The sequence below is a fragment of the Neoarius graeffei genome, chromosome 11, assembly GCF_027579695.1.
Source record: "Neoarius graeffei isolate fNeoGra1 chromosome 11, fNeoGra1.pri, whole genome shotgun sequence".
In the NCBI taxonomy this organism is placed as follows: Eukaryota; Metazoa; Chordata; class Actinopteri; order Siluriformes; family Ariidae; genus Neoarius; species Neoarius graeffei.
The window spans coordinates 55,703,222-55,729,150 of NC_083579.1; the positions used below are offsets into that span (position 1 = coordinate 55,703,222).

The following is a 25,929-nucleotide window of genomic DNA, read 5'->3' on the forward strand; positions in this document are numbered from 1 at the left end:
GGGGTGTCATGGCTCAGGTGGATAAGGCACCACAGCATAAATCCGGGGACCCGGGTTCGATTCCGACCCGAGGTCATTTCCCGATCCCTCTCCGTCTCTCTCTCTCCTGCTCATTTCCTGTCTCTACACTGTCCTATCCAATAAAGGTGATAAAAGCCCAAAAAATATCTTTTAAAAAAAAGTCTAAAAACCGGAGTTAAAAAAAAAAAAAAATTTAAACCGCACAAACGGCACTCACCCGGCCGGTGGACCGGAAACAGAACATTTTTTAATAATGGCCCAATAGTCATCACTGTGCAAAACTCATGACAGAGTATCGGAATGCAGTCTCTTACCGGCCTTTAAGCTTCTCCAGCTCACGATGATGCAGCATACTTCTCATATGCTCATCCACCTCCTTTTGGTGAAAACAGGAGACAGCAATAAAAGGTTAAAACTAGGTTAGAACCAGTTAAAGGTTAATAAAAGCTGCAACTGATCTATTCTATACTCATGAAAAGGTGCTTTATTTAAAATGTGAACGTGTGGAAAAACTGGTCGATGATGTAATTCATACAGGTGGGTAATAAACAACTGAAAAAGTAACAGAAGGAGACTTAGTAGGGTTTTGGGCAACTATAATCCACAAGATTAGCTTCAATGCATCTTGAGATAGACTCCATGTCTGTGGAACTGTACTGGACTGATGAACACAATTCTTCCAAATGATAATTTCTGAGTATGTTTTTTTTTAATGATGTTAGGGAACACTAAATCTCCTATTAAGCTCAACTGAATTAAGATCTGGTGACTGCAGAGGCCATAGCATGCGATTAAGAGAGACAAGTCCCATAAGGACAGAAACGTTTTATCATAAACGTGATCAGTCAAATAACTTCGCATGGATTTTCAGTAACTCTTCCCTCTAAGGAGACAAGCAGACCAAAATCATGCCAGCAAAATGCCTCTACGGCATAACACAGCCACTGATTGTTCCTTTGTCACCCATCTGTACATGTGATCTTGAACCATGCAAAAGTCAGAAAGGCTATTACAGCTTTCTCATCTCATTAACTTAAATCACAGGTAGGCACTATCTACAGAAAAAAAGATGCATAAATAGGAAGCCAGCTTCACCTGTTTGGAGTTGTAGACAATTTCACACAAGATGCAGGTCTGGGTTTTCCCCATGATGGTGGTGATGGTAGTTATTAGCCCATAATAGATACGTGCTCCATATCTGGACAGAAGAACTTGTTAACTTGTAAAACTGTCTGAGCAAGCTGTTAAATTGTAAGCAACTGCAGTTATTGTTAGGTCACACTACATTCAAATATTTGCATTTAGAAAGACTGTAACACCAATAGTGATTATATAATGAACTGGTAGAGGATTAACTTCCACGTAAACAAATTCAAGGAAATGGGTCCTTTCTCAGTTATCTGCTTGCACAACAAATACTCTGACTTATTTATCTACCTAATTATACATCAACACATGTATCAGGAGTCAGCTCAGACAGCACTATGCATGACACTGGAAAAACCTCGAGGCCAGTTTCTCCAGCGCCACTGCCAGTGTAAAGGTCATGAGAGTGTACGCCACTCACTGGACTAAATGCAGACCACTACTGTGTCTGGGCAAGTCTGATGCCCTGGAGTGTGTTCTGGAAAAGTCCTCAAATGGCAGGTCACACGGTGCCTGTTACAGCATAAATACACACAACCTTCAATGTACCATATGACTTCTCAGCTGAGTGCTTGTCTAGTCCTGCAGTTTTCATTTCTCCATGAATCATTAGAAGGCTGAAAGTCTTGAAATCAAATTAAAAATGTAGCGCTATTAAGGATATACAACCCCCAATTACAAAAAAGTTGGGATACTGTAAAAATGTAAATAAAAACAGAATGCAATAATTTGCAAATCATGGAAACCCTATACTTCACTGAAAATAGTACAATATCAAAAGGTTGAAACTGGAAAAGCTTATGTTTTCTGGAAAATATAGGCTTATTTTGAATCTAGTGCCAGCAAAATGTTTCAAAAAAGTTTGGACAGGGGCAACAAAAGACTGGAAAGTTAAAAAAAAAAAAAAAGTTAATTGGCAACAGGTCAGTAACATGATTGGGTATAAAAAGAGCATCCCAGAGTGGCTGAGTATAGCCTAGGTCACAACCGGACGTACGATTTTTTGGCTGTGCGATTTTTGGCATTTCCCAAATCGCTGCGGTTTTTTTTTTGTTTGTGGAGAAAGACGCACGTTGGCCGTAAGTTTGTCTTGCAACCTGAAAAAAACGTAAGCGCCCGTAGAGTTTGTTTGACATGACAAAGAACCTCTGCGGCCAGTCTATGGCTCGAAAATCAGCATGTCACACGCGCGCCCTCCGTGCGTTTCTTGTGTTTTTTGCATGTAGACCGGCTGTAGGAGCACATATGGCCGGTTGTGACCTAGGCTTATCTCAGAAGTAAAGATAGGGAGGGGCTCACCGCTCTGTGAAAGACTGCGTGGGCAAACAGTGCAACAATTTAAGAACAACGTTCCTCAATGTAAAATTGCAAAGAATTTGGGGATCACATCATGTATGGTACATAGTACCGTAATATTAAAAGATTCAGAGAATCTGGAGGAACCTCTGTACACAAAGGGAAAGGCTAAAAACTGCAACATTGGATGCCTGTGATCTTCAGGTCTACATTAAAAGCAGACACGTGCTTGTAGTGGAAATCACTGTATGAGCTCAGGAATACTTCAGAAAACCATCGTCTGTGAAAACAGTTGGTCACTGCATCCACAAATGCAAGTTAAAACTATATATAAACAGTAACCAGAAACACAGCCACCTTCTCTGGGCCCAAGCTCTTTTATGATGGACTGAGGCGAAGTGGAAAACTGTCCTGTGATTTGACGAAACAAATTTTTTAATTATTTTTGTAAATCGTAGACGCCGTGTCCTCGGGAAGAGGAGAGGGACCATCCGGCTTGTTAGCAGCGCACAGTTCAAAAGCCAGCATCTGTGATGGTATGGGTTAATTAGTGCACATGGCACAGGTAGTTTGCCCATCTGGGAAGACACCATTAATGCTGAATGATATATACAGGTTTTGGAGAAACATGCTGCCATCCAGACAAAATCTTTTTCAGAGAAGTCCTTCCTTCTTTTAGCAAGACAATGCTATCTCTGACGTTTCCTATGAGCAATCAACAGACCTTTGCAGAGAGACTCTCAATTACTAATAGGATGTCAGTATCAAATCAGTAATATGGTGTTTTTCATGTGCAATCTCTCTCTCACACACACACACACACACACACAAAAAAAAAAATGCAATGAAGTTGATAACAGTGATCATATGATGCTCAGAGCTGTGATATCAGCATTATATAAAAAAATTGAAAAAGTTCATAAAGTATATTCCTAAAATGAAATTGTAATAAATCAGAAACATAGGATATATGTTTTGTCAAGCTTGCATCAGATATTTACAGCCATGATTATTATCCCTACCCTTTTATCCCAGCGTGTATAACATCTAGTCTATTGTATGCAATATATTAAATGCCTTGTGCAATATTTTTGGATTTGATTGGAGTCATTATTGGACTAATAAGGGTTTAACAAATATGTAAACATCAATTTTACTTCGGAAAACTTTTATAATCATAAAATTGAGTCTTGCATTGAGATCTGACTACACAATGTTTTTATCTTTCATGATGGTCGCCATGTCAGATTAGTGTCAAATTCTTCCTGCATCTTGGTCAGGAGATTAGCAACACAAGTTTGACCCTGATCAATCATTCACATCTTTGTGTGTCATCAGGGAGGCTAGAGAAGGAATGTCGAGGAACATGTCAAACTAGGCAAGAAAATACAAAAAATAAAAAATGACGACACACTAACTTTCACTGGGGTGTTACCGAACGTCCCAGACGACACGTACAAGGCCTTTTTAATCATTTTCAACATTCACATTCAGGCCAGATGCTGTAATTTGTCTTGGCTGACAAATTCCCATCGGGTGGAATTCATGTGGTCGGATTCAGGGGAGACATTCTGTACATCACTACTGCAAGTTAATAATAATAATAATAATCATCATCATAAAGTTATAAAAGTGCATTAGCATTGTTCTGAGCTTCTAGTCTTCTACAAACACACCTATTAACCACAGTGAAGGTCGTTTTGGATTTTCTGGCATACATTCACTCCTTCTACTCTACATTGATTTTCAAAGGTAAAAAGGGCAACCATCCCCGATGGCCTCTTCAGTGCGACACTGAGACTAAGGGCGGAGTTCAGTGTAAAGGTGTGGAATCAGGGAAGAGAAAAAGCTCAATATCAAGGGAATGTGCTTCATGGAATCTCATGTTTCGGTGTCAAAATCATAATCAAATTTACTGCCAAGTACGTTCTCATGTACAAGGAATTTGCTTTGGTGATTGGTGCTTGAACAGAAGAATTTAGCTATATGCACAGAATTAAAAAAAAAGAAGAATCTGAAATGTGGACATATTTATGTGCAGGAGTTGTTTAAGGGGCGGCACGGTGGTGTAGTGGTTAGCGCTGTCGCCTCACAGCAAGAAGGTCCGGGTTCAAGCCCCGCGGCCGGCGAGGGCCTTTCTGTGCGGAGTTTGCATGTTCTCCCCGTGTCCGCGTGGGTTTCCTCCGGGTGCTCCGGTTTCCCCCACAGTCCAAAGACATGCAGGTTAGGTTAACTGGTGACTCTAAATTGACCGTAGGTGTGAATGTGAGTGTGAATGGTTGTCTGTGTCAGCCCTGTAATGACCTGGCGACTTGTCCAGGGTGTACCCCGCCTTTCGCCCATAGTCAGCTGGGATAGGCTCCAGCTCGCCTGCGACCCTGTAGAACAGGATAAAGCGGCTAGAGATAATGAGATGAGATGAGTTGTTTAAGTCCAAGCTGCACAGTACTGTATGTCCGGAATGTGCAAAAATAGGTCACATGATGAAGATGGAAAAGAGACATGAGAAAGAATGCGTGAGAGAACGTGTGTAATGGGCCAAGTCAATAACCAAGCTGTATAGCGAGAGCTCGAATGTGCAATAAAAGGTTCACATAACGGAGATGTACGACATGGCCTTGAAATGTGCAAAATTGCAGTTCAGAGACAAAGTGCATTAATGTTACAGAATGAAAGTGTGAGGTTAGAGTTCTGACTCAGACATCTCCCCCTGTTCTACAGCATGATGTGAAAGATATATAATGATAAAACAAAAACCATGATGGAAATTAAGACCGCAGCTTCACAATTTTGAGACATTAGAGCTCCGAAGAGAAAATGGATGGTTAAACACAATTAGTAAAAAATATCTATTTACGCCTGGAGAGTGATAATTAAGTGATGAATTCTGATTGTTCTCACAGCAAAACTGCTTTTTCATTGCTGGAGCTCATGAAGTTATATTAAAATCAGAGTGACTTTATTACACGCCCACTTCTATACAATAACCCGGCATTCAGTCTACATGCTTCTTAGCTCTAGAACAGTAAAGCTAATGCTACACAAAGGATATAAAATACCAGGTTAGCTAGTTATCTAGATAAAAACGCCATAAAAAGACAGAAGACACACATACCATATAAGCAAGTTAAATCAAACTTGTAAAATACGCGACGTTTTGGTTAGAACTCAGTTAGCTAACAACACAGCTAGCTCCTTTAGCAAACACCATGCAGCTTAGCCAGCCGGAAGTGCACGCGCGTCAAACAGGCGGAAGAAGAGATGATACTTTTTCTATCATTAATACTTCTTAATTTAAGCAGAATTGTTTGCACTTCATCGGAATTCCTATTTGTTTAGTTTGAAAACGTTTTACCCCATCATAAACACCTTCACCTACCCTGAGACGTGATTCTTTTTCGCTTTAATATCCACCAAACTAATAAAGTGACTCTGATTCAGACACACAGCTTTCAAAATAACAGTCCCTAAGAAAGAAAGACGCACGCGACAAACACGTTTCATGAAATCACTTTAATAGCTTGTTGTGAAACCATAAATTGAATCTCATTGAAACTTAAGCTCCGTCATAAAGCACAGCTAATGGTGTTAAGTTTCTCTTGAATATGAAAAAACCTGCACAAATCCATATAGTGTTTATACAACTTGTAAATTTAGCATTATTTATGGTCATGAAATAGGCCATTTGCAGGAATTGGTCACGTGTCAATTTTCCCCATAGCAACAAGCCTGTGGTGGTCAAGCTAACTTGACATTCCTTGACAACCATAAGAGTTTGACTGGCGATGCGAAGCAATCCATTTCTATAATAGCTGTTTTCACCTTTCCTACTGTCTTTTTTGACCCGAATTTTCGTGTGTACTTGGAAAAAGTTTGTGGTTTTAACTTCTGTCGTAAGTTAAAGCGAATCATTGGCCGTAAAAGAGTTTTTTGGACTCAAGTTGGTCGCAGCCGAAAGAAATTCAGGTGCGAAATGGCGGATTTCTAAGGTATGTTTATCTCATCTCATTATCTCTAGCCACTTTATCCTTCTACAGGGTTGCAGGCAAGCTGGAGCCTATCCCAGCTGACTACGGGTGAAAGGCGGGGTACACCCTGGACAAGTCGCCAGGTCATCACAGGGCTGACACATAGACACAGACAACCATTCACACCTACGGTCAATTTAGAGTCACCAGTTAACCTAACCTGCATGTCTTTGGACTGTGGGGGAAACCGGCGCACCCGGAGGAAACCCACGCGGACACGGGGAGAACATGCAAACTCCACACAGAAAGGCCCTCGCCGGCCACGGGGCTCGAACCCGGACCTTCTTGCTGTGAGGCGACAGCGCTAACCACTACACCACCGTGCCACCCAAGTATGTTTATAACTTATAATTTCTCCTTTTCTACCTTTATAATTCGCTTAATGTGTGAAGATTCTTGAAAATAAATACAGTCATATCTGTAGATGTGTTTTTAGCCGATAAGAAGCAGATTTATTCGCATCATGATTCGCTTTAACTTACGACAGAAGTTAAAACCGCAAACTTTTTCCAAGTACACACGAAAATTCAGGTCAAAAAAGACAGTAGAAAATGTGAAAACAGCTATTATAGAAATGGATTGCTTCGCATTGCCAGTCAAACTCTTATGGTTGTCAAGGAATGTCAAATTAGCTTGCCCACCACAGGCTTGTTGCTATGGGGAAAATTGACACATGACCAAGTCCTGCAAATGGCCTATTACATGGAATCACATAAGTGCTCTTTAAGTTACTGACCAAATAGGACAGAAATAGGAAAAACAAAAACACTAGTATACATTGTAAATTACACTACAATAGACTTGTCAAAACATGTCAGCTAAAGGATGTTTCCCATTTTAAAACTGAGTCACTCAAAGGTACAAAAATAATAAATCATAACATAAACATAATACAAGAAAACTTTATACATGGTTTTCCATTCTGACTGTTTAAAATCTAGCAGCTCACCGAGCACATTTCAAATTAATTTGCAGCTGGCTTCTGTCACAAATAACAGTGAGCACTGAAACATTAACACACACACACACACACACACACACACAAAACAGGTTCTTTGCTTTCAGTGATCAAGCCCTAAATCCATGTCAGGTTTGCTGCATAAACAACTGAAACAAGATGACACAGCATCTTCCATTAATGTTTCTCAGAAAAAAAAAACCCTAGAGAAAAATTTTGCAGAAGGTTGTCTACATGGTCAAAGCCAGTTTGATAAATTCCCATCCAGCCCTTTGTAGTAAGAACATTACTATGAATATTCAACATAATGTCAGTAGTCATTCTGAAATATCAAGTAATAAAATAATGATTCAGTACAAAAATAATGATTCACTGTTGTGGTGAAATTAGTTATAAAAATAAAAACCTCTTTAAAATCCTTTTGGTAAACACTGACAGTGAATAGTGAATGTTGGACAACAGACAACTCTTAATTGTCCCTCAGCTGATTTGGTTCATTTCCTTAATTTTTGCTCTTAGGTGTCTTTTGCGAATTTTGATCATCCACTTAATGCTCAACTTGGCAAAGTTGGCAGCTTTAAAAAGAGCCATCAAGACTCCACACAGAATGGCTATGGTGTTCCATGGGTTTGCTGTAACAATCTGTTGGCAAAAGGAAGATTCAATTCATTAGATATATACTTTCTACCTTTCCTTTTAGGGGGGGGATGTGATTTAGTACATTTTAGTTGTTGTGATATGAACAGCTTCCACCTTTAAACAGAACAACAAGCATTATCGTTATGGTGTAGAAAACATGAGTCTCCTACTTACATCTTTGACTTGTTGTATAAATGGATCTCGCCATTGAAACACAATAAAGAAAAGCTCATCAGTTTGCTTTTCTATAGGCCTTCTGTCAATGTACTTCACCACACTAGACTGGAAAATAATGTACAGATTATAGCATAATCTAACAGTGCCATTAGAATGTTGCAAATTATGACTGAAGGAACATTAAAAAAAAAAAATCATAGCCTACCTCTTGCCTGAATTCAACAGTTTCGTTTCCTTGCCCAGATGTCCGAACCAAAGATATTTTGACCCAGGTACGAAAGCCACCAGAGAAAGTCCACATTGAGTAGTTCTTTTCACAGTCCCTCATGAATTCAGCTTTATTTGAGCTGGTGGCCAGTGGATAGTTACAGGACATGTTACTACTATTTTACTAAACACTATTCAAAACAGAAGGAATCAGACTAGGTGATATTGGTGCACACTGCAAAAAGCATCTTTACCTATTAACCATATCGCCGAACTGGGCAAACAGCATGTAACTGATGGCACTGAAGTCCTCTTCGGTTTCGTTCTGACTGAACTGTAGAAATATGAGCTCTCTGTTCCTGACGTCTGTTGGACCTTCAACCACGAGGGCTTTCTTATGCAGCACATCATTTATATCACATAACATGTTATTAATACAGTTTCCATGATGCCTTGTACACAACTAGTTCATCAGATAAGTAAACCAGCTTTTTCTGAGAAGGTTGCAAAGAAAACTTTAAATTATGCAGGGCTGAGTTTCCTAAAAGGACTATAGCACAAAAATATGGTATGAATGAGCATAACATTGATCAGGCTTTCTAGCAGTTAACTTTAAGTAGCTTTTTGAAAATGGGACACTGACAGAGGATAGCGACTCCCCAGAATTGAGAACACTGGATCTACACTCTTAGGAAAAAAAAGAGAGTTGAATTCTTGGCATGCTTTAAACGTATAGTCTTCAAGAGCTCCAACAAAGAAACCTTAAGAGTTTTAGAGTTAACCTTTTTGTGTAGAGTGAATATTTTATGCAGTGTTACATGGACATGTAGACAAACTCATGCCAAAAAAAAAAAAATCACTGGCCATTTGTTACAGAACTCATGTGTCAATTATACAGGATGAGACATGTTTGGAAGGGAGTTGCAACACACTGCATGTCAATCACTCTTTCAATAAAAGAATAACACCATCAACAAAGATTTGGTTTCTTTCAGATCAAGCTTTAGGCAAATAAAACTATACAGTGCAGTCCATACATGACTTTTAAAAAATAAATAAATATAAAAGAAAATGGCTAGCAAATCATACATAAGTACAGAAGAAACTTACTTTTGTATTGTTTGCATATGGGTCATTATAAATAACTTCCTGTATTACACAGTCACTGTTGTGCATCTGACCCGCCATTAAGCGAGGGGGAATATGATCGTGGTAGTGGTGCCGACAGCTTAATAACTGAGCATTCCCTGGGTAAAGTGCAATTCCTGCAGAGGAAAAAATTAGCATTTACACATATTATGCAACCTCATACCACAGTGCTGTTGAACTCTCCAATCTTTATTAAAGAACCAAGGTAGTGAATCACAAAAGCAGTGTTGTGTATATGGAGCCCACCTGGGGGAGCAAACTCCTCAACCTCTTTGTATGACACAGACATTACAGGATGATTTAGTTTCTCCAAGAAGTCAGAAATGGTTTGATAGGCCAAAAATGCGGCCACTGTTGTTAGCATAAGGTAGATGAGGACAAGAATGACTGTGAAGACATTTTTTAAACAAGCTTTGTTGAAGGCAGTAGGGTGTGGACTGTTGTCCATCACATCCACATCTGTAATAAGAACAGACGCAACCTTAGGGAAGATTCCTATATATTAAATATATCCATGTTGCAAAGACAAAAACATCATCATTCAGTTTTACAGTTGTATTAAGGTCAGATTTTGTTGAAAAAAGAGTTATGTCCACACCTGGTAAGACATCACACGTGTCTTCATCTTCATCCTGGGCAGCATCTTCATTGTGCTGGTAGGTTGCAGACTCTCGTGCACAACCATCCTCATTGAACTATAACATTCAGATTATACTACCAATTAGTACACAATCTTTGAATTTATGGATGTATTAAAATGTATAAAAAGTACACCACCCTGTCGTATACTTGTGTGTATAAAGGTAATTATTTGTATACATATAACAATTCTCTAACTTGATGGCCAAGGTCATTTACATACATTAATAAAAGAGGAATGTAGCTACACCACACTGTGTAGCTACACTCTGGAAAAAAAGGGATAATAAATTGTACTCTTCTTCTAAGGTACTTTAAAAAAAACATTAGTGGATATATATTTACCTGGAAAGGTGCATGTAATGTACATTAAAACATTACACTAAAAATCTAATTAAACATACAACACTGATCCTAAAAATGTGCATACATTTGAGACAATGCAGTTGTTGTTAAATATAGCTACAGTCTCAGAAAAATGGTATCTACCTGTCACATTCCTTGTCTTTAAGGTGATACCCTGAACTGTACACCTTTTGTGTGTATCTTTTACCTGGTAATGTGAATGTAGCATCATCAATGTAGTCACCTAAGTTAACAAAAAACTAATCATGCATGTGTAGGTTATGATGGATGTTACAATTCATCAATATGTGATGGGTAATTTAATCAAGGCTGCCCCGCTGTGTATTCACAGGGGGAAGCCATGGTGTAATGGTTCGAGAAGTAGCTTTGGGACCAAAAGGTCGCCAGTTCGATTCCCTGGACTAGCAGGAATGGCTGAAGTACCCTTGAGCAAGGCACTTAATCCCCAACTGCTCTGGGTATGTTGTACATCGCTCTGGATAAGAGCGTCTGCTAAATGCCTGGAATGTAATGTTATGTATGTCACAGCAGCTGACTTACCTGTAGTACTTATACTTTCCTTGTCTTTAGGGCGGTCCCCTCAACTCTACATCTTTTATACCTTTCTATTTTGTGTATATATATCATTATCTCCAGCCGCTTTATCCTGTTCTACAGGGTCACAGGCAAGCTGGAGCCTATCCCAGCTGACCACGGGCGAAAGGCAGGGTACACCCTGGACAAGTCGCCAGGTCATCACAGGGCTGACACATAGACACAGACAACCATTCACACTCACATTCACACCTACGGTCAATTTAGAGTCACCAGTTAACCTAACCTGCATGTCTTTGGACTGTGGGGGAAACCAGAGCACCTGGAGGAAACCCACGCGGACACAGGGAGAACATGCAAACTCCGCACAGAAAGGCCCTCGCCGGCCGCGGGGCTCGAACCCGGACCTTCTTGCTGTGAGGCGACAGCGCTAACCACTACACCACCATGCCGCATATATATATCACAGCCCTGTGATGACCTGGCGACTTGTCCAGGGTGTACCCCACCTTTCGCCCGTAGTCAGCTGGGATAGGCTCCAGCTTGCCTGCGACCCTGTAGAGCAGGAAAGCGGCTATCTATCTTTTACCTGGTAATGTGAAATAGCAATTATGTACCTTAAATAATTTGAAAGATATGCTCAATTCACATTAGTAGGTAAAAGAGACACACGAAAAGTATAAAAGCTACAGTGGTGCTTGAAAGTTTGTGAACCCTTTAAAATTTTCTGCATAAATATGACCGAAAACATCATCAGATTTTCACACAGTTCCTAAAAGTAGATAAAGAGAACCCAGTTAAACAAATGAGACAAAAATATTATACTTGGTCATTTATTTATTGAGGAAAATGATCCAATATTACATATCTGTCTGGCAAAAGTACATGAACCTTTGCTTTCAGTATCTGGTGTGACCCCCTTGTGGAGCAATAACTGCAACTAAATGTTTCCGGTAACTGTTGATCAGTCCTGCACACTGGCTTGGAGGAATTTTAGCCCATTCCTCCATACAGAACAGCTTCAACTCTGGGATGTTGGTGGGTTTCCTCACATGAACTGCTCACTTCAGGTCCTTCCACAACATTTTGATTGGATTAAGGTCAGGACTTTGACTTGGCCATTCCAAAACATTAACTTTATTCTTCTTTAACCATTCTTTGGTAGAGCAACTTGTGTGCTTAGGGTTGTTGTCTTGCTGCATGACCCACCTTCTCCTGAGATTCAGTTCATGGACAGATGTCCTGACATTTTCCTTTAGAATTCACTAGTATAATTCGGAATTCATTGTTCCATCAATGATGGCAAGCCGTCCTGGCTCAGATGCAGCAAAACAGGCCCAAACCATGATACTACCACCACTATGTTTCACAGATGGGATAAGGTTCTTATGCTGGAATGCAGCGTTTTCTTTTCTCTAAACATAACGCTTCTCATTTAAACCAAAACGTTCTATTTTGGTCTCATCCATCCACAAATCATTTTTCTAAAAGCCTTCTGGCTTGTCCACATAATCTTCAGCAAACTGCAGATGAGCAGCAATGTTCTTTTTGGAGAGCAGTGGCTTTCTCCTAGCAACCCTGCCATGCACACCATTGTTGTTCAGTGTTCTCCTGATGATGGACTCATGAACATTAACATTAGCCAATGTGAGAGAGGCCTTCAGTTGCTTAGAAGTTACCCTGGAATCCTTTGTGACCTTGCCGACTATTACACACCTTGCTCTTGGAGTGATCTTTGTTGGTCGACCACTCCTGGGGAGGGTAACAATGGTCTTGAATTTCCTCCATTTGTACACAATCTGTCTGACTGTGGATTGGTGGAGTCCAAACTCTTTAGAGATGGTTTTGTAACCTTTTCCAGCCTAATGAGCATCAACAACGCTTTTTCTGAGGTCCTCAGAAATCTCCTTTGTTCGTGCCATGATACACTTCCACAAACATGTGTTGTGAAGATCAGACTTTGATAGATCCCTGTTCTTTAAATAAAACAGGGTGCCCACTCACACCTGATTGTCATCCCATTGATTGAAAACACCTGACTCTAATTTCACCTTCAAATTATCTGCTAATCCTAGAGGTTCACATACTTTTGCCACTCACAGATACGTAATATTGGATCATTTTCCTCAATAAATAAATGACCAAGTATAATATTTTTTGTCTCATTTGTTTATCTACTTTTAGGACTTGTGTGAAACTCTGATCATGTTTTAGGTCATATTTATGCAGAAATATAGAAAATTATAAAGGGTTCGCAAACTTTCAAGCACCACTGTATAGTGCGGTTGAAAGACAAGGAATGTTAGAGGTCAGTACTATTTTTCTGAAGCTGTAGCTACATTTAACCGCAACTGCATTGTCTCAAACGTATGCACATTGCACTTGTACATGGTCAGCTGCTATCACATGACTTACACAGGATAAAATTACTCATCAGCTATTGATGAATTAAGCGCTTATCAAAACCGAGATATGTGTGGTTACATTTCTTCTAAGCCACTATACAGTACGATTACATACATTCAGGGAATACAATCTACTCATATTCATACTCGAGTCTGTTTTCATACCTCTTGGTAACAGCAGGATCTCTCCTTTCGTAGCATGCTGTGCGCGGATTTCGGTATTACTGTCAACTTGATAAAGTGGTGCAGTCGATACAATGCCACTCATAGGATCAATTAAGATCTCAGTAACTTCAAATGAGGATAAGTGCTGAAGTGTCTCTCAGTTGGTCCTCCGCCAGCACTGACCTCACACAGCGCCTGTGTCTGGGACACAGGGACTCAAAACACAACGACTCCTAATTATATGTTTAGGGCAAAACAGTGTGGCACCTATATGTGCTACATAGGTCTGTTATTGTACATAGTGTACATACATTATATATATATGAAATGCATTTTCTTCTTCTTAATTACTGTCTCAGAAATACATAACAACAAGACACAGATTCGCACACAACACTGCCCGTGATGAGCACGTATGGATACGAATTAAATAAATTAAAACAGCACCTGACATTCACCAAAACTAACAAAAACACACCACGTATTATATCAAGTACACGTGAATCCATATTATTCCTGAGAATAATTGTTTAAAATAAAATTAAAGACTCCCTGATACATAAGTCAGCACTTAGTATGTCAGCCTACAAACTGAAAGTGTAAATGTTCCCACTATAGAGGAATAGATAATAAAATCAATAATAATAATAATAATAATAATAATAATAACGATGATTCGGAATACGGTTTTGTACAATGATATGACTACTTTTAGATTAATAAATAAATAAAGTAACGCGAACGTCGCCACCGTAGATTCAGCTACATCCGGTCACGAGCTCGAGTTCCAAAACAAAAGTTTAATGGAAGGCGGAAGTTTGGACTGAAAACAAGCAACCTTTCCATACACCTCTTCGAAGGAAAAATACATAGTTTGTGTCAAACAAAACGGTTTTATACTTTATTTCTGTAGCATTACGAGGATTTATTCGGAGATTAAAAGAGTTTATATTTGTTTCACACGGACACATTGAGGATAAACGCCAGTATTATGCTTTATTTGGAGATTATTCTTTCTGCGTTAATGCTCTTTTGTTTGGCGGATGAGTCTAAATTGAAAGTAAAACCCGCTTCAAAACCTGTGAGATTATTCACGGATGAAGAATTGAGACGATACGATGGAAGTGAGGTAGACTATTTTAGTCGCAAAACGTCTGAGTTTTGAGTCGAAAGGGTTTTTTTTTTCCCTTAATGCAAAATATCATGTAATTTTCTTTTCTTTTCCGTTCCTCAGGAAGGGCAGCCCATTTACATGGCCGTCAAGGGAGTCGTGTTTGACGTTACGTCTGGCAAAAGTTAGTTGTACATATGATTTAGCCTCAAATCAGCCGCTCTACTCATGTAGCCTACTTAATAGTACAACACTATGTAGGCTAGTATGGAAGTGTGCTGCCTCCTACCCAGCCAAGGACTTAGTCATTTCACAAACACCACCTGAAATGTCCTCGTACACTTACATCCCCCCCAAAAGGCGCGTTTCATCAAATTCTAACTTAATTTATATTTACAAAATACAATTAAGTTGGTCAGTAAAACTATTGAAACTCTTTTCTTTGTACTTTTCAGTTAAATAAAGCTTCACGTGAATTAACAAATCACACATTTTTGTTTTATTGCATTTTGGAAAATATCCCAACTTTAAAAAAAAAAAAAATTAGACATCTAATCTAAGATCTAGACATGGGTTACTATTTTTAAATCTTAAAACTGTCAGATTATTTGGCCAACATTAGATAAGATTAGATAAAACTTTATTGATCCTTTTGGGAGGGTTCCCTCAGGGAAATTAATGGCCCTTTTCCACTACCCTTTTTCAGCTCACTTCAGCCCGACACGGCTCGCGTTTCGACTACCAAAAACCAGCACGACTCAGCTCGCTTCAGCCCTGCTTAGCCCCTAAAACTCGCACTGTTTTGGAGTGGGGCTGAAGCGAGCCAAAGCGAGCCGAGTGAGGCTGGGGGCGTGAGCAGACACTCCCCTGTACACTGATTGGTGAGGAGGAGTGTCCTCACATGCCCACACACGCCCCGCGAGCGCGCTGGGATCTGTAAACACCGCAAACCCGGAAGGAGAAGAATTACGAGAATTATGAAGCCTTATGCGCCTCGCCTCATCTATACGCTCTTGCCAGTATCTGTTGGCGTTGTCGGTGACAACAAGCCACAGCACCAAGACCAGCAACACTAATGACTCCATGTCCTCCATGTTTATTGTTTACTATTCGGGTCGTGAGACTACCGCTTAAAAGATCACTGATGTCACTGTTTGCGCTGCTTAACGACATCACCTGACGTCCACCCACTTTCGCTAACTCCACCCAATGTGTCCACCCACTTCCAGCCAGCACGGTTCAGCACGGTTGTAGTCGAAATGCAACTCCAACAGCCCCGCTCAGCTCGACTCAGCACGGCACGGCTCAGCCCGACTCAGCCGCGTTTGTAGTGGAAAAGCGGCATAAGATTCCAGCAGCATCGTTACAGATAAACAGAGAAAATAAATAGAGAAAACTTCTAGATAAATTAAAATATTTACGTATACAAATATAAAAGAATAAGATATGGGGGAAAGCATTCATTTCTAGAAATAAGCAAAATTATCTGCCAATAGCCGGCATGGTGGTGTAGCGGTTAGCGCTGTCGCCTCACAAAAAGAAGGTCCGGGTTCGAGCCCCGTGGCCGGCGAGGGCCTTTCTGTGCGGAGTTTGCATGTTCTCCCCGTGTCCGCGTGGGTTTCCTCCGGGTGCTCCGGTTTCCCCCACAGTCCAAAGGCATGCAGGTTAGGTTAACTGTTGACTCTAAATTGACCGTAGGTGTGAATAGTATCTTTGTGTCAACCCTGTGATGACCTGGCGACTTGTCCAGGGTGTACCCCGCCTTTCGCCTGTAGTCAGCTGGGATAGGCTCCAGCTTGCCTGCGACCCTGTAGAACAGGATAAAGCGGCTAGAGATGATGAGATGAGATCTACCAATAGCCTAAGATTTTCATCCATCCATCCATTATCTGCAGTCGCTTTATCCTGTTCTACAGGGTCACAGGCAAGCTGGAGCCTATTCCAGCTGACTATGGGTGAGAGGTGGGGTACACCCTGGACAAGTCACCAGGTCATCGCAGGGCTGACACAGAGACAGACAACCATTCACATTCACACCTACGGTCAATTTAGAGCCACTAATTAGCCTAACCTGCATGTCTTTGGACTGTGGGGGAAACCCACGTAGACACGGGGAGAACATGCAAACTCCACACCCTCCTGAGCTCGAACCCAGGACCTTCTTGCTGTGAGGCGACAGTGCTAACCACTACACCACCATGCCACCCTAGCCTAAGATTTAAAGCTTAAAATTAGCAATAGATGTACAGAAATACCCTTAATCTCATATTTGATTTATCATCTTATAATAGGAAATAGGAAATATATTTGACTAGATTCAAGATATTTTCACTTGCTAAGATTTTGCATTGTATGAGCTCTTTTTTGCACCAAAGACACATGCAGTTATTAGTTAGGTTCTTCAACCATGCTCAATATAAATGAATGAAATACATAAAGTTAAATTTTTTTGGTTGTTTTACAGAATTTTATGGTAAGGGCGCTGCTTACAATGCCCTTGTGGGCAAAGACTCAACCCGAGCTGTGGCTAAAATGTCCCTTAATCCTGAAGACCTGACCCATGATACAGTGAGTTGTTAATGAATTCTTTTCAGTGCAGTGGTCTGCTCTAGGATTTACAAGTTAATTAATTATTTTAACTCCCTTTCCCCGTGTTAGACAGGCCTTATGAAGGAGGAGCTGGAGTCCCTTGAGAGTGTATTCACTGGAACATACAAATCAAAGTACCCCATAGTGGGTTACACACACAGACGCATTCTCAATGAAGATGGCAGCCCAAATAAAGATTTTAAACCAGAGGATCAACCTCATTTCACTATCAGAAATGAGCTGTAATAGTTAGATAATTGAACATTTTGGTTGGTACAGTAGTCATTTTTAAAGCTCTTGTATTGATTAATACTAGCTCTCTTCACGAGATAAGATTATTGTCTGAGAAAGGCCTCTCTGACAAGATTAATTTAGATCTACTGATTTAGCTGGGTGTTTGTTTGGGTTTCCTTTAGTCTCTCTTCTGTATATCTTAGCAACTATTGTATCTACTATGTTCAAAAATTTTACAATTTCTACTGTGACTGTGGTCATTTCAGGATACAAAGATATTGTAGGACATTCACTAGTACCATACAACTATACAGTCAACATTGTCACCAGTTCGCAGCTACTAGTGCATCTCAAAAAATTAGAATACCATGAAAAAGTTACTTTTTTTCATAATTTAATTCAAAAAGGTAAACTTTCATATATTCTATATTCATTACATGTAAAGTGAAATATTTAAGCCTTTTTTGTTTTAATTTTGATGATTATGGCTTATAGCTCATGAAAATCAGAAATCCAGTATCTCAAATTATTAGAATATTCCCTAAGATCAATCAAAAAAAGGATTTACAGTACAGAAATGTCCAACTTCTGAAAAGTATATTCATTTATACACTCAATACTTGGTTAGGACTCCTTTACCATGAATTACTGTATCAATGTGGTGTGGCATGGAGGTGATCAGTCTGTGGCACTGCTGAGGTGTTATTGAAGCCCACGTTGCTTTGATAGTGGCCTTCAGCGTATCTGTATTTTTGGGTCGGGTGTTTCTCCTCTTCCTCTTGACAGTACCCCATAGATTCTCTATGGGGTTCAGGTCAGGCAAGTTGGTTGGCCAATCAAACACAGTAATATCATGGTCAGCAAACCATTTGGTAGTAGTTTTGGCACTGTGGGTAGGTGCTAAGTCCTGCTGGAAAAGGAAATCAGCATCTCCAAAAAGCTCGTCAGAAGATGGAAGCATGAAGTGCTCTAAAATCTCCTAGTAGATGGCTGTGTTGACTTTGGACTTGATAAAATACAGTGGACCAACACCAGCAGATGACATGGCACCCCAAATCATCACAGACTGTGGAAACTTCACACTGGGCTCCAAACACCTTGGATTCTGTGCCTCTCCACTCTTCCTCCAGACTCTAGAACCATGATTTCCAAATTAAATGCAAAATGTACTTTCATCTGAAAAGAGGACTTTGGAACACTGAGCAACAGTCCATTTCTTTCTCTCCTTAGCCCAGGTAAGACACTTGTGACATTGTCTCTGGCTTAGGAGTAGCTTGATATTAGGAATGCGAAAGTTGTATCCCCTTTCTTGAAGACGTCTGTTCGTGATGGGTCTTGATACACTGACACCAGCCTCAGTCCACTCCTTGTGAAGCTCTCCCAAGTTCTTGAATCAACTTTTCTTGACAATCCTCTCAAGACTGCGGCCATCCCTGTTGCTTGTGCACCTTTTCCAGCCACCCTTTTCAGCAATGACCTTTTGTGGCTTACCCTCATTGTGGAGGGAATCAGTGATCATCTTCTGGACAACAGTCAAGTCAGCAATCTTCCCCATGATTGTGGTTGTGTGTACTGAACTAGACCGAGAGATACACTGTGTTCATACTGTTTTACTCAAACTCGAAATGAAATATTCTAATATTTTGAGATGGGGTTTTTTTTATGTTTTTGTACTGTATGCCATACTGATTAAAATTAAAATAGAAAAATGCTTGAAACATTTTAGTTTATGTGTAATGAGTCTATAATATATAACATTTTCACTTTCTTAAATAACTGATGGAAAATATTGAACTTTTTAACAATATTCTAATTTTTTGAGATGCACTAGTACATGTAATTGATTCAGGCATTTGTGTTGCATTTGTGTAATGGAACATGCACTGATACGTGCTTGGTTTTATAGAAGGATTCCATTACAGGAGCTAGGTAATTATATTTATTGGTATGTTATGGTGGTCATAAATATTTTTAATAAAGATACTATTATATGGAGTTGACTGGAAACTTGAAAAGCTTCTTATCTACAATAGCTTGCTTATCTATTCACTAACATTTGACTTCTTTTAATCATTTGCTGATCTTTTTGTGTTATTTAATGATAATATATTATTGCCTACAAGCACCAGTGTACTATACGTTGGGGGATAGTGGTATGCACTTTGGTGGTCTGTCTGCCCACACTCAAGTAAACGTATGATGCATATACTATCTAGGGTTTTCCCTAGTGGGCTGCCTTGAAGGTCACTGAAAACAGTTCACCCACCTGTATGATTAAACAACATATTAAAAAACACGGTACATTTATGGTTTTTTTTAATGTTTACATATTTTGTGTATTACCTAAATGTTTTCACAGGCATCCTTTTGCTTTCACATTACCTAGTGTTGTATGATTGGGAAAGTTTGGTGACTCACTGCTGAAGTTGGTGCTTTGTAATTTTACAGTTGAACACTACAGAAATCTGTTGGACATGCTACTGCAAATCTATAACTGTTTTTAGGTCTGGAATATGGGTACTTTCTCACTATGATACAAAAGTGTGTCTGTGAATTATTTCTGAACTGGGGATGTTATTTACACTAATAAATCAGATTGCACTCGAGTTCCTTTTTTGTTCGTATTTTGGTCTACTGAAGTTTCTGAAAGTTGAACTGCCCACACAGGACTTTGAAAACCACAGAGATTCTGATCTGAAACTAATTTGCATGGAGGCAGGATTTAGTAGGAGACCAGACAGATTGTTGGCCAATTACCAGAAATGGCAAATTCACTTATTAACATTCATGGTTAAAACATGGGGGCTGATTGTTTTCATGAAATGACAGTAAACTAGTGAAAACAAAGCACTGTCAAATGTTGAATCTCGCAATGATTTTCTGTTTCTTAAAAATTCCCACCATGGCAGTGGGCCCTAGGATAATGAATCATTGTGTAAGTTCTGTTACAGTAAATGCTTGTTCAGCAAATAATTATCCCAAAAAGGCATCTTTACTGTAAAATAGACAGCAGGGTTTTTTTAAACACAGAAATGGTCCATTTTTTAGAAATGAGAAGGTTGTGTTTTTGAGTATGCTTTCTACTTTGTGATTAATTTAGTGTCTCAAGAAAGATAAGCCATAACTCTACTCATCTACCTAGACTTTCTCTTGATTTTTGATTAAACTTGGCTCTGATTAACTATAGACTTGCTCTTGAATTGAACTTGGTGCAGACCACTGCTCCATTTCACCTGTCTGTTACCTTTACACTCATGGTTTTGTGATGTATGTGGCACTTTCCACCCACCAGTATATGTGTTGCTGCCCTACATACCTAAGGGGGTGTTGACAGTGGGAGTCCGTGATGCTACTTCCTGTCTCCATTGCACATCAGAATTTCCCTTTCTGCCCACCCACTTTAGTTTTGTAGCATGCAGTGGGTTGCTCTAAGTTAGTCTGTCTCAGTCGTGTGTTGGTGTCATGTTGCTCTCGTGTCAATACAACTGCTTTCACGGTTTCTGAATTGAACTAGATCCTGGATTCTTTCAAGAGGTGAGAAAAACTACTCATTTGTATTGAGATTTATTAAAACTTATAATGTGACAATGTGTTCAGTGTGTTTTAGGTATATGTTTGATTTGCTAAAATAGTTTGGCATTGTAGTACTTTTTAGTGAATTATACTGGAACTGATGATCATGCTTTTAGTTAAGCACAGTTGCATTCTAGTGCATTCTAATCATATGCTTTTATACACTAATTTTATGATTAATGTATACATAAGTACAATTGTTTTTTTTAATTGTGTAATGTGACCGCCATAACACAAGAATCAGAATCATATACTCATAACCTATTCTAGATTAAATTATGCAGTGCTTTAGGTCTAGATAGTATAGAATAAAATATGTGTTTTGGATTTAATCCCAATGATATATAATGATTTAAATGTATTAATTTTAATTTCCCAGGTAAACTGACAGACGAGAGTATTTTGTAGACATCACACCATAGCGCACTAATGAAGGTGTTGAGTGGCCACGTTGTGGTAAGTTTCACCTATAGCCACACGCTCCACATACCTATTGTATCCTAATGACATCAGGGAATTTGATCAGTGCATGTTTGGTTTCTCTTGCTCTGTACTATTTCACTGACAAGATAAGCACTTCTTCTGTTTTAGACAAAATCTCAGTCTGAGGACGGCATGGACATACTCATCATGTCAGCCTCACCTGTGAGTATTTTACACTCCACATCTTACGCATACAGCACTTTGTACAGTACAGGGCACACGTGAATAATGGTGACGATCTATGCTCCATTGATCTACTAAACACCTTTAAAGATTAAATCTTGTTCACAAAATTGCAAATTCCACTCTGGAATCTCAGTCCTGCTCTGTCACCTGCACTGACATGAATCTTCAAATCTTCAGGATGTCTTTAAAACTTTAAAACCTCGTTTTAAATGACTAAATACCATTCTTAGTGTAGGACAGAGCTGAGAATATTGGTGCATTTCTTTAACTGATCCCTTTTTTTTACCTTTCAGGTTCGTATGAATATGGAACTCCCCCAACTTAAGCAAACATATGAAAACAAGTTGACAAACTCCTCCCACACTGGTAAGTTGTGAAAATTTCTCTTCACGTTTTTTTTTTTTTTTTAATTTAAAATTTACCAAATGGATGTCAGCGATGACATACAACTACAGTTAATGTATAATTCACTTGGATCTTATTACATTTTAAATGCATATTTGAATTCATAGGTTAAGTTTGTATTTGTTTATTTGCCTTGACAGACAATATCAACCGAAAGCGCTGGAGGAAACTTTTCCGGCGGGTACAAAAAAACCAGATGGATTCTAGTTGTGCTACTCCGCCTCAAAGGAAGTTACTTTTTGGACGAGCTTTGTCAGATGTTTGTGAAGAAAATGGTGATCCCCCAAAGCCCATTATGGTATGTCTCTAGTTCATCAGATGAATTACATACAATATAAAATTGAAGTTTGTATTTTTGTATGTATTTATTATATGCAGTGTCAAAAATTTTAACTGTAACCCCCCCTTTTCCCCCCCTGTCATGCAATTGTTCTTCAGGAGATTCTCTTAGTGCTGTGCAGAAAGGGCCCATACACAGAAGGAGTGTTCAGGAAAGCTGGCAATGCCAAGGCTCTGAAAGAAATCAAGGAACAACTCAACAATGGAGTAGAAGTGGATCTACAAAATAAGCATGTGATCTTGCTAGCTGATCTCCTCAAGGTAAGACTTATTGAGTTAAATTGCATCTACCAATATGGAATGATGTTATCGCCATATCTATGTTGTGTTTAAGTATATGTGGTAATATCTCAGTATGCTGATGTCCTGAATCTAATTTAATGAATGGCAGGATTTCTTGAGGCACCTTCCTGGCAGTTTGCTAATGGTGGATCAGTACCAGGCCTGGATGACAGCAATGCAAAAGCAAGATTCACATGAAAGGTGCACTGAGCTCCAATTGTAAGTCTGAATTTGAACTGTATTAATGAGACAAATTTAAGTTTGGGTAACAAATAACAACCGTAGTTTAATCTTACCTCTGTGCTTATTCCCTTTCAGGGTGATTAATATGCTTCCGAAGCCCAATAATATACTCCTGAAACATCTCATCGTTTTGCTGTACCACATCCACACCAATACAGATAGAAACAAAATGGAGTCCAGCAGTTTAGCTGTTTGTGTTTCACCTAATTTGCTCCAAACTGACAACATTGAAATGCTAAAAAATGTGAGTATGCTGCTTTCATGATATGCTGTAATTCTTATTTATAGTCTATATTAGTGATATCAGTAATGTGTGTTTTTGCAGTGAGTTCTAACAGGTTCGGTTGTTATGTTACTAACTCCAACCCTGCTACCATGTAGGTCTCAAACCTGACTCAGTTCCTCATTGACAACTGTTGTGAAATATTTGGAAAGGATGCACTGACACTTCTTGGGGACCCAGAAGAGGAAGAACTCAGTGATAAAAATGGTAATATACTTTTATTGAAAAATTTTTTTTGAATTGCTTCACATAATATTAAGATATTAAAAAAGATGGTTTTGTTTATATAGCATGTTCTTTTTTTTTCTTTCCTCTACCAGATTCACTGTCCTCACTCCATCATGACTCTGCCTATGACAGCAATGACCCTGACGTGGATGGGCATAAAGGGAGCTACACAGAAATGCACACCTTCCATTCTGATACTGAAGAGAAAACTCTGGATTGCTTTCAAGTGTCCTCCTCCCCTGATGCTGTGGAGAAAAAAACTAACAAACCTTTTATTCGCCGATGCTCTGAGCCAACAATTGTCTTCAACAAAAGTGCTCGAAACCAGCCTGCCCTAACCAGGAGTCAGACAGATACGGACTTTTATGGACATTATTTGACAAAACAGATCTCAGATGAATGTGTTTTGTTTGGGGCGGGCAAAACGTTGTTAACTGTGCATAAGAAAATCTATATTTCATCTCCAGGTGAGCATCTCCAGCATACTTCTAAACACTGCTCACACTGCTCCTCTAGTTCTCTGGAAAGCACCTTCTCCAGTGCCTCAGAGAGCTCCATCCAAACTAGTTCCCCTATTATTTCATCCTCCAGTCAGAGACAGGCCATCCAACGTAAACTGTCTTTCCCCAGCCACTCAAAGGCACGTGAGACTGTGCTTGGTGAGGCCACCAAGAAACGCTCCCAATCAATGAAAGCGCCAAATTCTCGGACTAAAGTTAGCTTTTCTCGAGGGGGCATTAACAAACGAGCTCAGAAGGCCTTACGTCACAGCCAGACTCTCCCTGAAGTGCTGTGTCTCAACAGGTCCTTCCTCGTGCCACAAAAGCCCCAACGTTTGTCTAGTGAGGAGGTGTTCCAGCAAGTGGACAGCAGGATTTCGGGTAATCCTCCATCCTATGAGCAGGCAATTCAAGACAACGCTCACACTGCACTTTCACTCTGCAGCCCATTGACTGTTGACGCTGCTAGGTGTCTGTCAAGGCACACATGCAGTCAGTCTACATTCCCAACTGCAGAACCATCAAATTTCTGCTCAGCGAAAGAGAGCTGTTGCTCAGGTGGAGAAAGGAGTGATGTACTGGCTACGTCATCTACCCCGCCAGAGTCGCGGCGGGGGATTGTATCAGAGACCAACTTTGAAGAATCTAAGAATGGCTTGTTGCACTGTTGTAATCGACAAAAGTTGGAGGCTTTGGATGTCAGAGAGTCAGATGTGTGACATGTTCTGTTTTGTTACATCTATAATCTGTGGGACATTTTTCTACCGATGTATTGTATTTTGAAGCAAAAAAAGAGTATCTGTGAAATAAGAGCTTCTAAGAAGTCTGTAATCATGTGTGTATACTGTATATAATTTTGTATATAAAATGCAGTTTTGACGAGCCTTTGTGATTTATGAATTGTATTGCATGTGCACTTTACTTCGTTGCCTTGTCCACATTCACAGCAGTCATGTCTTGTCTTGAGGCTAAATTGCAATGGTGATTCCAAGTGGTACCAAAATGCATTTTGAGATGTCATGATTACGAATCATCGGTTAGATGTCTCAGTAGATGCACTGAAGGAAAAGTGCATACCACAGGGTGACCCAGGGGCATAGCTAGGGGTGGGGGTGGGGTCCTGGGGTGCCCGTGACCCCACCTTTGTTGGACCATACATTTTTTCAATAGCCGCATAAGAATATTAGAAAAGCGGCCACTGTAATTTTTCTAACATTTTTTTAATTTTAAAACTAGATTGTCACCTCAGCCTCATTAGGGTTTCTATAACCTTGTATGGACTTCCTGTGGTTTGGGCACGAAAATCCAGTTCTGTGCAAGCGCAACACGATCGCACTAGAAAGTATGGTCGAGCTGCCAGTGTAGCTGCAGTCTTTTTAGTTGCGAATTACGAGTATTTCCTCGTGTTAATAATTCGCCATGTCAAAACAAGTGAAACTTTCCTCCTTCTTTCGACGTGAAGAGAAGTAAGCGATTTATTATATATATATTTTCCATCAAAGTTGCATTTTGTGGCTTCGAAGCTAAGTTTTAGCGTGCCGTTTCTAGAACACAACATCAAGAAAACGTCGAAGACTACACTATGGCAGAGCGATCGACATTGTCAAGATTGTTGACATCTTTGCCATTCGTCATCCACGACGCCTTTTACTTGGAAACGTTTTGGCCGACGAGCAGTAAGACAACACGAATAGACAGATCTGCATCGGTTGACTAGGGTAAGGTGTCGAGCCGCCATCCATA

General features: G+C 39.7%; 4 protein-coding genes across 9 annotated transcripts in view; 2 read left to right on the forward strand and 2 right to left on the reverse strand.

The window, feature by feature from the left end:
• znf106a (zinc finger protein 106a) overlaps positions 1–5,901 on the reverse strand; it is a 47,676-nt gene extending 41,775 nt beyond the window's left edge. For 2 of the 5 annotated variants that reach the window (XM_060934274.1, XM_060934269.1), the window contains exons 1-3: positions 5,579–5,677; positions 1,117–1,219; positions 336–397 (exon numbers count right to left, since the gene is read on the reverse strand). In XM_060934274.1, the coding sequence (XP_060790257.1) occupies positions 336–397; positions 1,117–1,170 (116 nt within the window). In that variant the 5' untranslated portion in view covers positions 1,171–1,219; positions 5,579–5,677. Of the gene's footprint in view, positions 1–335; positions 398–1,116; positions 1,220–1,458; positions 1,527–1,588; positions 1,638–5,578; positions 5,678–5,842 lie in introns of those variants that run through there. The other 3 variants (XM_060934271.1, XM_060934273.1, XM_060934272.1) reach the window with 3 other exon arrangements.
• Positions 5,902–6,352: 451 nt separating this feature from the next.
• Positions 6,353–14,532, reverse strand: pacc1 (proton activated chloride channel 1). The gene is made up of 8 exons (XM_060934277.1): positions 13,731–14,532; positions 10,220–10,316; positions 9,868–10,080; positions 9,583–9,737; positions 8,727–8,866; positions 8,471–8,612; positions 8,263–8,370; positions 6,353–8,091 (listed from the first exon to the last, which is right to left on the reverse strand). Exons 1-8 carry the CDS (start codon positions 13,764–13,766, stop codon positions 7,930–7,932), a joined length of 1,053 nt encoding a protein of 350 aa, XP_060790260.1. The 5' UTR covers positions 13,767–14,532; the 3' UTR covers positions 6,353–7,929.
• Position 14,533: 1 nt separating this feature from the next.
• Positions 14,534–20,270, forward strand: nenf (neudesin neurotrophic factor). The gene is made up of 4 exons (XM_060934278.1): positions 14,534–14,859; positions 14,965–15,025; positions 17,306–17,409; positions 17,500–20,270. The coding sequence occupies exons 1-4, from the start codon at positions 14,722–14,724 to the stop codon at positions 17,674–17,676; spliced, it is 480 nt and encodes a 159-aa protein (XP_060790261.1). The 5' UTR covers positions 14,534–14,721; the 3' UTR covers positions 17,677–20,270.
• Positions 20,271–20,358: 88 nt separating this feature from the next.
• tagapa (T cell activation RhoGTPase activating protein a) lies at positions 20,359–25,042 on the forward strand. 2 transcript variants are annotated; one of them, XM_060934276.1, is made up of 10 exons: positions 20,359–21,198; positions 21,617–21,693; positions 21,829–21,882; positions 22,200–22,272; positions 22,452–22,609; positions 22,750–22,911; positions 23,042–23,151; positions 23,251–23,419; positions 23,557–23,665; positions 23,779–25,042. In XM_060934276.1, the coding sequence occupies exons 2-10, from the start codon at positions 21,667–21,669 to the stop codon at positions 24,903–24,905; spliced, it is 1,989 nt and encodes a 662-aa protein (XP_060790259.1). In that variant the 5' UTR covers positions 20,359–21,198; positions 21,617–21,666; the 3' UTR covers positions 24,906–25,042. The 2 variants fall into 2 exon arrangements, with proteins under 2 accessions (XP_060790259.1, XP_060790258.1); XM_060934275.1 differs by having other exon boundaries at positions 20,359–21,693.
• Positions 25,043–25,929: the final 887 nt, after the last annotated feature.